Raw genomic sequence first — 12,254 nt, forward strand, 5'->3', positions numbered from 1 at the left:
GTTCTGTCTCTAGCCCTGCCCTTCAAAGCCTCATCTTTGTTTTCCGACCTCCAGGCTCCGTCTGGAGGGTCTCTGAGCATGCACAGATTCATGTGATGTCATCCACACATGCTCAGAGGCCCTCCAGATGCGGCTTTCTAAAACCCAGACAAACTCCGGGTTTTGGAAAGTCCGTCTGGGCACCCAGAGAGTCCTCTGAAAAGAGGACATGTCTGGGTTTTCCCTGATGTCTGGTAACCCTACAGGAGAACACAGCTGACTTTACTATAGATGCCTACTCTCTTTGCTGGGTAACAAGTGAACTATATGACTTTAATCCAATGTCTTTTATAAATGAGATTTGAGACAGATTAATGGGTGTTTATGCCCCCTTTCTTACAGAAGAAGACATTGGTTGTGCTTTTCCCTGATGGAGATAATCATCAGTCCTAACATTGCTTTGGTTCCAAATGTTCTGGTTCCCAATCTCCACTCCACCTTCTGATCTCTATCACACTTTGGCTTCTGAGTGGAAAGAAAATAGCTGGTTCTCTGCATCTCAGATGTCTAAAGTCCTTTTCATAAATAGCTAACACCCAAGGAAATGATATACCGGCAGACATGATCTGGAGCTCCTTTCAAGATTTAGAATGGAATAATTACACCAGACTATATAAAAATACACCATTAGAATTTAAACTATCGCTGATGCAATACTTGGCCCACAACCTAAAAAATGGGAAGTTCCTCTCTAATAATGGTCACATAATAATAACCCCAATTCTAAAAAATCGTAAAGAATCTTCAGCCCTAATATCCAACTACAGACCGGTAGCATCCATTCCGTTTGTTGTAAAAATCATGGAGGGATTGGTACACACCCAACTGATGGATTATCTTAATCAATTCTCTCTCCTACATGAAACTCAATCCGTTTTTAGACCGTTATTCAGTACAGAGACAGTAATTGCGGCTATCTTAGACAATCTGCGCCTACTGTTTAGCAAGGGCCTCAATGCCCTGGTCATGCAATTCGATATGAGTTCAGCCTTTGATCTGGTAGACCACGGGAAACTGCTATAATGCCTAGACGCTATTGGTATCAGGGATGAGGTGTTGAACTGGTTCTGTGGCTTCCTTATATCCCGCACCTATCAGGTACGTTTTAATTATAAGCTTTCCGACACCTAGAGCAATCCATCCGGTGTGCCATAAGGGTCGCCACTATCCCCATTGCTTTTCAACGTCTACATGTCCTCACTGGGCACGCAACTAACCCATCTGGGGATAAAACTATTTAGTTATGCAGATGACTTTACGATTATCATCCCATTCGCTGATTCTGTCTCTGAAACTATTCCCAAAGCTTCAGAAGCCATAAACGTGATGGAGCAATGGATGACAAACTTTAGGCTCAAACTTAATTCAGAAAAAAACGACATTCTTCGTTGCTTCACCACATCCGCTTGACACCAAAATACCATTATGTATCAATAAACTTAGTTACCCTTTCCAGCCCACCATAAAGATACTAGGTGTAACTCTGGATCAATGCCTAACCTTGAAAGACCAGGTGGACTCCTTAATCAGAAAGGGATTCTTTACTCTCTGAAAACTCAGATCCATTAAAGCTTATTTCGATACATCGGCATTCAGAACCCTCCAATCCCTCGTACTAAGTCTATTTGACTACTGTAACATCGCCTATTTAGCAATTTCCCAAAAGAATATGCGACGTTTACAATTGATGCAAAATGCAGCAGTCAGACTGATCTTTGGGCTAAAGAAATTTGACCACATGACACCCTACTACCGGCAGTTGCATTGGCTGCCGATGGAGGCACGCGTAAAGTTTAAATTCGCCTGCTTCTGCTTTAAAGCACTACACGGACTTGCCCCTAAATACATAACTGATCTTTTCTCCTTCTCAGCCAACAGACACAAGAGAAGCTCACATTCCAACTTCATTTCCCTCCCAATGAGAGGTTGTAAACTGAAAAAACACCATGAACACCTTCTTTCACACCAGGCAGCATCGTGGGGTAAAGACCTAGAACAATTGCTTTCGCCCACTACTTATGAGGAATTTAGGAAACGTCTAAAAACACACCTGTTCCTAAAGCATCTAGACAACTGATCCACTCATCTTTCTCCCCTCAATAGCAATTAACTTGTCCTATTGATCATTTTCTCCTCAACAATGGATTTCCTGTCCTATTAATTTTCTTTCTTCCACCCCTCTTAAAGTCAATCAATTTGTACCTTTGCTTAATCTTTTGTAAACCGTATAGAACTTTCACGGTACTGCGGTATATAAACTGTTATTATTATTATTTTGACAGCTTACGATAAGTCTACCAGGAGGCCATATACCTTCAGATGGAAAACATGCATTTGATATAAAAAGTCCATGAATTGATTTTCCTGACTAGTGCAAAACTGCTGGAATTACCTCTTTTCTGTACTGAATTGGTAAATATAGTAGCCTCTGAGAAGTGGAATATGGATAGAAGGATTTTAGATGAAGAGCCCCAAAGCAGGCCCACAGTTGAAATGCCATCAGTGTTGTATCAGAATATTTTTTATCCATGCAAACAGGGCATGTAATGAAATTTCCTGCGCATACAATTTCTTAAAGATGGGTTGTGTACTCCAACTCGCAAGTTGGATTGTAGAAGGCATCAGTCATTCTTCTCAGCTCCGCCTCCTTGTCTCCCTGGGCAGTGCCCTTTCTTCAGTCTTCTACAAGTGAGTTGTGAAGGTGTCTTTTCCTCTGCTCTGCATTAGATTTGTTATTTTCAGGTATTAATCCATTCTTATTCAAGACCTCCCTGTGCTAAGCAATTCCCAGTAGTCCTGAAACAGCTCTGTCTGGGAGAAGGGTCAGATGTTGGTCTGAAGCCAGGAGGGCCATACTTTTAAAAGAGCACCTGCCTGGCCAGTTTGCTCTAACACTTGGAACTCAGAAATAAGTTCTCTGGGAGCGATGCTCACCTTTCGGAGTTATGCACTTGAGTGCAGGCTGATTAGATATCACAACTGGCCAGGAGGCTTGACAGAGGTTGGCTGTATTCCCCCCCTGAAGAATCATGTGGGAGCATGAGGGGTCGAGGGTTTCAGGTTTTGGAACCTGAATAAAAGGCAGCCCAAAGAGAGAAACCACTGGAGCCACCTTTGCTTGTCTGAGGTAGAAATTCCTTCTCCATTTCCAGCTGCAGTGAGAAGTTGATGCAAGCACAGCACGTGGCAGTTTTGTGAGTACAGCTCATTACTGTCTATGGAAAAATCAGGGTGGGATAGAACTTGGCAAAACTAAGGTTTTTTGGAGTTCTCCCAAGGGTCCCCACCTCTAAAATCCTATTTTAAGCATTTTTGAACTTTTAGTTTTGCTCTCACGGTCTGTCCATTAGCACCAAAACGCTGCTGCGAAAGCCATTTTGGATTTCCCAGTTTTATTTTAAAAGCATCTATCTGCCAATTCAAAAAATTCCTCGACAAGACATTTTCCTTTCAAGCAGAAATCTGGAACAATACTCTAAGCGACTTACTCTTTAACTCCTCATCATACAAATCATTCAGAAGATCACTGTAAACCCATTTATTTGACAAATTAGTTTAAACTCCTTAAACAATTTGCTCTACATCTACTTGTTTGCTCCTACCTCCTGCTATATATAATTACGTTACAAGTAGAGAATGACTAGGTGGCTGTTACGCACGGGTAGCCGCGGGTAACCCGCCGAAACGGTGGGGGGGAAAAAGTGCTCACTGCGGGTACGGGGACAAGACCATCTCTTTATGCAGTTCAGCAGCCAGAACTTTGATTTATAAGGAAGGAATAAGCTAAATATTGCAGTACTGAGGCTTGTATGGATGCTACAGGGGCAGGGACAGTGGTCGCAGGGATGGGGACAAATTTTTCCATGTGTCATTCTCTAGTTACACATCTCTTTATTTACTTCTACTTCGTGCTTATGATGTAACTTTGCTGCATTCATGCAGCCTCTCTTATAAACAGTCTTGAACTGAAAGATATGACGGTATATAAATAAAGCTATTATTATTAATATGTTCTCAACTCAGACCCTGACCATGTAACAGTTTTGTTTTTTTAATTAACAAGGTATAAGCCCCTTTTATCAAGCTACACTAGAGGTTTTTAGTGTGAGTCGGCGTTGTAGATGCTCATAGAATTCCTATGGGTATCAGAGCACTTACCTCACTGGCCCATGCTACAAATCTCTAGTGCAGCTTGATAAAGTGGGGTGAGGGGATTAGTCTCCCAAGCATATAACACTACAATGTATCTTAAGCTAAATACATATCCAAGAAGAGGCAATAAATAGAAAAAAAATATCATTAAATTAATTAATTAAAATAATTAATTAAACAAATACCATAAATAGATTGTAACCTACCCTCTCTAACTGCATTCATATGTATTTTTCATACAGTTCTTCACTGTCAGTTTAATTTCCATCCTATAAGTTCACATAGAATTTTTCTTTTTTCAACCATCTTTATTTTCTCTTCTTTATTAATTTCCAGGTACTTTAGTTAGATTGTGAGCCTTCGGGACAGTAAGGGAATTTTTTAAGTACCTTCTTACTTCTCATTTATAATCTTAATGTATATTTTCTTCAAACCGCTTAGAACCTAACGGATGTAGCGGTATATAAGAAATAAATTACATTACATTACATTAGATCAGTATTCAAAAACACTTATGCAGTCAGCATCAATACCATGGTTTTTTTTTGTTTTGGTTTGTTTTTTTTCTGCCAAGGTGCCAAATTCTCAAATTTTGGTTGACCAGAAGCATTCCTGGGGTAAGAGCTAAATTTGTCCAGATAGCAGTGATATTCAAGAAAAAGAAAATTTATCTAATTAGGGGATCCCACATGATTAGCTGTCCTAACTTTTTAAATAAATAGATAAATAAGTTTAGGCATAAACATTCAGCGGTTCTACTGAAATATCATCCACTAATCTCTATATGGCAGCCATTCTTTTGAACATTGAGCCCTCTTCCTCCATATTTTACTTACTAGGTATTCAAAATCAGTTTTGAGATGTCCATTGTCCAGCCAAAACTTAGCCTTTTGGCAGACCAGAATTTTAAACCTAAGTACTTCCCCTGGTAACTCCTTAAGTTACCTAGGTAACTTATCTAGATAAAGGACAGGAAACTTCTGGAAATAAGCCAAAATGTTAGCTAAATAGTGGCAATGACACCATTCCCTAAATATCTTGACTATATATATATAGCAGCCGGAAGTTTTGTGTTGTTGTTTGTTTTTTTTGTTCCCTTCCCCTTCTTATTTTATTTTTGCTTTTATTTTCTTTTTTAAATAACATTTTATTGTAAACCGATTAGATTTACCTTGGTTTTATATATGCGGTATATCAAATAACTTGAGCTTGTATCTTCAGGCCACAAATTTCAGTCTCACTAAGATATTTGGATATGACAGTGAAATATATGGTTCAAGATATCCACATGTCCTTAACAGGATAGCCAACACTGAATATTGGCTTCACTGTTTTATACATCAGCACAGATGACATGGTGGGGGTGGGAGAAGTGGAGAAGCTGGGTAAAAGTACAAACTATTTGTTAGTTGAAATTTTGTTTTCTGTAATGTTTTATATGTATACTATAGTTCATACACATACAATCCTATCTTTGCAATTTAGTAAATTTGTATCAGGGGTTCAGAGAAACATGCTACTATCTGCAGAGGGTTTTCAGGTCATTTTGATCATATGGGATTTGACTGATACCTTCTTTTGACAGCAGGCAGTGTGATTTAGAAATGTCACTGGCATCCATGTAACACAAGAAACATGTTAATTAACTAGATATAAATTAGCTAAATTTCCCCAACTTGCTCAGCTAGAGCTTAGTAAAACTGTCTCTGGCTGAGATATATAGATGATATGGGCTTTGTACTGCCATTGCTGTCAATTTTATCTCCTATGTCAGAAACTGGATTTCAGAAGTCTATTCTTGATAGCAAAATAGTTCCTTCAGCTGAGCTTTAATTTTTGGGCCTTGCTTCACTTTAACCTTTATGTTAATATTTGTATAATATGTAATTGTTTTAATTATTTTTAGACCTAGCAGTTATCCAGGATGGTTACTTGTACCCTCCTCCATTACCCAGGATGCCCTCCCCACAGAACGTGCCTATGCAGATTCTCCCCCATCCACAGACTTCTCCACTGTTGCATCCCCTCATTGGGCAGCATGTCCTTTCAGTTAAACAGTTTTCCAAAGACCAGGTAATATTTTTGTCTTATTTCTTCAAAACTCCTGTTATTTCATTATATTTCCATGAGGTAACTCAATTACAAAATTAAAACTATACATGCAATAACCCAGGACAAGCAGACAGCATATTCTCACAGATGGATGACGTTATCCACGGAGTCCAATATGGACAGTCTAAAAGCATAATATCACTTTAACTCTTCAGAAGTCTTGAGACAGCCCATACTGCGCATGCACAAGTCCCTTCCCGCCTGACATCAGCTTGCAGGACCATCAGTTCTTAGTCTTCCACAGAGCTAAGAAGTTGTATCTTATAGTGTCTCCAAGTGCACATTTGTACTCGCTTTTTTCGTGTCTTCCTGTTATTTTTCCAGGTTTTTTTCTTCATTAATTTCTTCATTCTTTTAATTCCTTTAAGTTTGTCGAAGCTCTTCATTTTTTGACTTCTGAGGCCTTTAGGCAGCCCAACTGCATTGATCATTTTTCAGACTCCCTTTTACTCAACCACCAGTACAATTGAGTCAGTTGACTTTGCTGAGGCTATTTTTCCATCGATGTCCAAACCCTCCAGTAGATTTAAAACATGTTCTCAGTACAAATGTTCTCAGTACAAATGGGCCATCTCCATCACTGAACCACACAGCTGGTGCCTCCAGTGTCTTGGTCCTGAGCACTAAGTCAATGCTTGTCTCCACTGTTCCATGCTTCAAAAGCTTTCATTGAAGGCTCGACTGTTGCAGTAAGAGAAACTTTTTGGGTCCCCATTGTCATCGACCATGTCATTTTCTTCAAAATCAAAGAACCATTCTTCAGAAACATCGGCATCAACCTTGGCACCAGCCTCCCGTCTGGTGTCAGCTCCGTTGGCACCATCGGCTTTGTCTCCTAAGAATATTAAGAAATGCATGCTATCCATGAGCACTCTGTATCCCCTCAGAGAAGAATGACTAGCTCTGCTCTCTGGACCTCAAGGAAGCATATACACATATCCCTATTCTTTCAGCCCTTAGAAAGTTCCTCCTCTTTCACATAGGAATGTGCAATCTCCAGTACAGAGTGCTACCATTTGGCCTAGCTTCAGCACTCAGAGTTTTTACAAAATGTTTTGTTGTGGAAGCTGCAACACTCCGCTTTTACGGCTTTCACGTCTTCCCTTATCTGCATGACTGGTTGATAAAAATATCCTCAATTCAATCTTCTCAGACAGTATGACTTCAACCATCCATCTCTTGGGATTTGCGCTCAGTTACCAGAAATCCCAACTCCAACCAAGTCAGACGCTGAAATTCATAGGAGTATTATTGGATACCACTAATTCTTACCTTCCTCAGCAGAGACGCGACACTCTAATTTGTCTTTGCAACCAAGTGTCTTCTCAATGCCAATGCTCTTGGGATGGGCCCCAAAGTGGAGGGCTGGGTCAGGAACTGGTTAAGTGGAAGATGATAGAGGGTAGTGGTCAATGGGGATTGCTCTGAGGAAAGGGATATTACCACTGGTGTGCTTCAAGGTTATGTTCTTGGACCTGTTCTTTTTTATAAGCAATATTGCTGAAGGGCTGTCAGGTAAGATTTGCCTCTTTGCAGATGATACCAAAATCTGCAATAGAGTAGACACTCCGGATGACATGAAGAAAGACCTAGTGAAGCTTGAAGAATGGTCTAAAATTTGGCAGCTAAAATTTAAGACTAAGAAATACAAGGTCATGCATTTGGGCTGCAAAAACCCAAAGAAACGGTACAGTTTAGGGGGTGAAGAACTTTTGTGCACGACAGAAGAGTGGGACTTGGGTGTGATTGTATTTGATGATCTTAAGGTGGCTAAACAGGTTGAAAAGGTGACGGTGAAAGCTAGAAGGATGCTAGGGTGTATAGGAAGAGGTTTAGCCAGGAGGAAAAAGGAGGTATTGATTCCCTTATATAAGACTCTGGTGAAACCTCATTTAGAATATTGTGTACAGCTCTGGAGACCGCATCTTCAAAAAGATATAAAAAGGATGGAGTCAGTCCAGAGGAAGGCTACTAAAATGGTGCGTGGTCTTCATCATAATGCATATAGGGACAGACATAAAGATCTCAATATGTATACTTGCAGGGGTGTCCAACCTTTTGGCTTCCCTGGGCCGCATTGGCCCCAAAAAAATTTTTCTGGGGCCGCGCAAACGCTGCAGCAAGACAGAGGAGGGAGCCGGCAAGACAGTAAACACCCGGGGGCAGCAGAGACACTGCATCACCCTTGACCGGGGCTACACAAAATACTTCACGGGGCTGCATGCAGCCCTCAGGTCACAGGTTGGACACTCCTGCTAGAGGAAAGGTGGGAGAGGGGAGATATGACAGAGACATTTAAATACCTGCACATGAGTCTCTTTCAGTTGAAAGGAAGCTCTGGAATGAGAGAGCATAGGATGAAGTTAAGAGTTGATAGGCTCCAGAATAATCAAAGGAAATACTTTTTTACAGAAAGGGTGGTAGATGCATGGAACAGTCTCCCAGACATGGTGGTGGAGACAGAGACTGTGTCTGAATTCAAGAAGGCATGGGATAGGCACATGGGATTGTCTGAATTCAAGAAGGCATGGGATAGGCATGTGGGATATCTCAGAGAGAGAAAGAGATCATGGTTACTGCAGATGAGCAGACTAGATGGGCCATTTGGCCTCTATCTGCCATCATGTTTCTATAAATGATGCGTCTACTAGGTCACATGGTATCTACAGTACATGTTACCTCAGAGATCCCCAATGGTCTCTAGCTTCACAATGGTGTCCAACCGAGTAGCTGAATTTGATCTCTCTGCTCCAGTATCAGTTATCATAGACACTACCAGGAAACAATCCACACAGCGCTTTTACCATTTCTCCTCATGGTGTAACCATCACTCTTTACTTCCAGATACATATCATTAGTATTAGACTCTGTTATCAGTATTGGACTACCTCTTCCATCTCTCCAACTCTGGACTAAAGACTACTTAAGTCAGTGCACCTCAGTGCCATCAGTGCTTTTCACATTTTTCTCAATAATAAACCTTTGGTTACACACTCTTTGGTATTATCCAGGGACAGCAGGCAGATATTCCCACAACCCTCCTACCTCCCCTAGTTGGCGTCTTAACTTTTCTACTGAACTGATGGTCCCGCAAATCAACTTCAGGTAGGAAGGCACTCACGCATGTACGGTACAGGCTGTCTCAAGACTTCTGAAGAGTTACTACACTGAAGAGTGATATTACACTTTTGGACTGTCCATAGCAGGCTCCATGGATGATGTCACCCATCTGTGAGAATATCTGCCTGCTGTCCCTGGATAATACCCGTTACAGGTAAGTAACTGCACTATACCACCACAAGAAGGCAGACTAGTAGAAGTCATATGTCCACATCTGTTAAGTCTTTGACCTTTGCTACAAGATATATTATGGGTATTTTTGTGGTTCCCTGTGGATAAGTGTCTGCTTTTGGTGCTTTCAGTACTTAAACAGCCTTGACAGCTAATTTTTTTTTCTTTATTTTTAGTAACTTAATCTTTATTGGATTTTACATTTATTCTACTCATACAAATTGTCTATAAAAATTCACACTGTATTTGGTCTGTAGGTGGATCATTTTACAATGCCTTGTGGATTAATAATTTTAAACTTAATCCATGACTCTGCTTATTGTGCCTATTCTGAAAATGCATTGGCTATGGGCTCTCCTTAAGTTGATAATTGGTATAAACTGAAGTTGAAAATCATTTGCACCTTCCATTATATTTATCTCTGCCATTAGCTGGCTACAGCTCAGAACACTGTCTAACTGCCTCATCTCTGATTGATTCCAAACATTGCTACAGCTTACATTTTTTTAATGCAACGTAGCCTATTTTATGCTTTTTTTGTGTTAAAATATCATTTATGTATCTATCTACCAATCAGTAGCGTAATGTTATTTCGTTATATATATCACTGTATTCTCTTAATAAAAGACCCACAGTATCTTATATCATAGAAGAAATGAGAATACAGGAATGTAGCATAATATAGCACATACAATAGTAAATACAATATCCTTAATACAGACATTTGATCAATGTCCTCAGCAAATAGCTAATAGGGGGCCTGTATCCCCTGTGTCTATAAAGGCATAATAAATTTTGTAGCAAGACACCTATGTGGAAAGTCCAAAGAGATACCTTATATGTGCCTTTATAAAATAGATACCCAGCCCCAGTAGTATGCAAATGCACAAGTACAAATTTACACCTGCTCCAAATTTAGTGGGAATTTGTTCATGTACATCACAACTCAGTCTTCACTCTGCTGAAACTATGCTACCAGAAATACCTGCATGAATAATTATATACAGAAATGCAGAGGTGGGGATCTACAGCAGTGAGCAACAGAAAGAGTTGAATTTTATTTCTAATGAGTACTTTTCGCTTATTGGCGGTCCTGAACCTATAAACGGTGCCTAGGCTAAGTACCACTAGGCAGCTGGTTCGGCAGCACCTAGCAGAGTTCTATGTGGAACTCAGAAATCTTTAATTGGCTTAATTTGTGTAATAATTGAAAACGCCATTTAAAAAAAAATGATTAAATTACATGCGGAACTCGGCAAGGCCCTGAAAAATGGGCGTGCATAGGGGTGGAGAATAGGTATGGAATGACTTAGGCGTTTATGTTAGAAAAACCTTGGCCTAATATACCTGTGCCTAACATTGACATCTATCAGCATTTAAGTCGAGTTACTATTACTACTTTTATTTTTATAGTGCTACCAGATGCATGCAGCACTGCACAGAGTCACAAAGAAGAAAACTGTCCCTGCTCGAAAGAGCTTACAATCTAAACAGCCTAGACAGACAAACATGATGTCATGGATACAGTTAAGGGGAACAGTTAAATCAGCTGGAGGGCAGTGGGAAGTAGGGTTATGGACTGAAGACTATATCGAAAAGGTGGGTTTTCCGTCTGCTTTTAAACAAGGGAAGGGGCTTGACAGACAAACTCAGGTAATTTTTTCCAGGCATAAGGGGCAGCTAAATGAAAGGAATTAAGTCTGGAATTGACAGTAGAGGAGAAGGGTAAAGCTAAGAGCAGCATATCTGAGGAAAGGAGTTCTCTAGGAGGGGTATATAAGGAGAGAGAAGAGAGGAGAGATATTGAGGGACAACAGAATGAACACACTTTGTAGTTCAGCAATAGAAGCTTGAACTGTATGTGATGGCGGATAGGGAGCCAGTGAAGTGACTTAAGGAGAGGGGTAGCTCGAACATAGCGAGGTTGGACACGGTTTAATGAGAACCAGCCAGCATGGTTTCAGCAAAGGCAGATCTTGCTTGACGAACTTACTGCACTTCTTCGAGGGAGTAAACAGGCAGATAGCAAGGGCGACCCGGTCGACATTGTATATCCGGATTTTCAGAAGGAGTTCGACAAGGTTCCACATGAACGACTACTTCGTAAAATTGCAAGCCATGGAATCGAGAATGAAATATTCTCGTGGATTAAAAACTGGCTGGAGCATAGGAAACAGAGAGTGGGGGTAAATGGACTAGAAGAGTGTTACCAGCAGTGTGCCACAAGGCTCAGTGCTTGGACCCATGCTCTTCAACATCTTTATAAATGATCTGGACATTGGTACGATGAGTGAGGTTATTAAATTTGCGGACGATACGAAGTTATTCAGAGTAGTGAAGACATAGGGGGATTGCAAAGATCTACAAAGTGACATAATCAAGCTCGAGAAATGGGCATCGACATGGCAAATGAGGTTCAATGTGGATAAGTGCAAAGTGATGCATGTCGGTAATAAAAATCTCATGCATGAATATGCGATGTCCGGGGCGGTACTTGGAGAGACCTCCCAGGAAAGAGACTTGAGAGTTCTGATCGACAAATCGATGAAGCCGTCTGCACAATGCATTGCGGCAGCAAAAAGGGCAAACAAAATGCTAGGAATGATTAAGAAGGGGATCACGAACAGATCGGAGAAGGTTATCATGCCGCTGTACCGGGC

The 12,254-nt window shown here is 40.6% G+C and overlaps 1 protein-coding gene across 3 annotated transcripts in view; it reads left to right on the top strand.

Moving 5' to 3' along the window:
* The window catches only part of CAD (carbamoyl-phosphate synthetase 2, aspartate transcarbamylase, and dihydroorotase), a 408,216-nt gene that overhangs the window by 330,201 nt on the left and 65,761 nt on the right, over positions 1-12,254 (top strand). For all 3 annotated transcript variants that reach the window (XM_033937498.1, XM_033937499.1, XM_033937500.1), the window contains one exon: positions 6,098-6,264. In XM_033937498.1, the coding sequence (XP_033793389.1) occupies positions 6,098-6,264 (167 nt within the window). The remainder of the gene's footprint in view (positions 1-6,097; positions 6,265-12,254) is intronic.

Source organism: Geotrypetes seraphini, chromosome 3 (genome assembly GCF_902459505.1).
Source record: "Geotrypetes seraphini chromosome 3, aGeoSer1.1, whole genome shotgun sequence".
Classification (NCBI taxonomy): domain Eukaryota; kingdom Metazoa; phylum Chordata; class Amphibia; order Gymnophiona; family Dermophiidae; genus Geotrypetes; species Geotrypetes seraphini.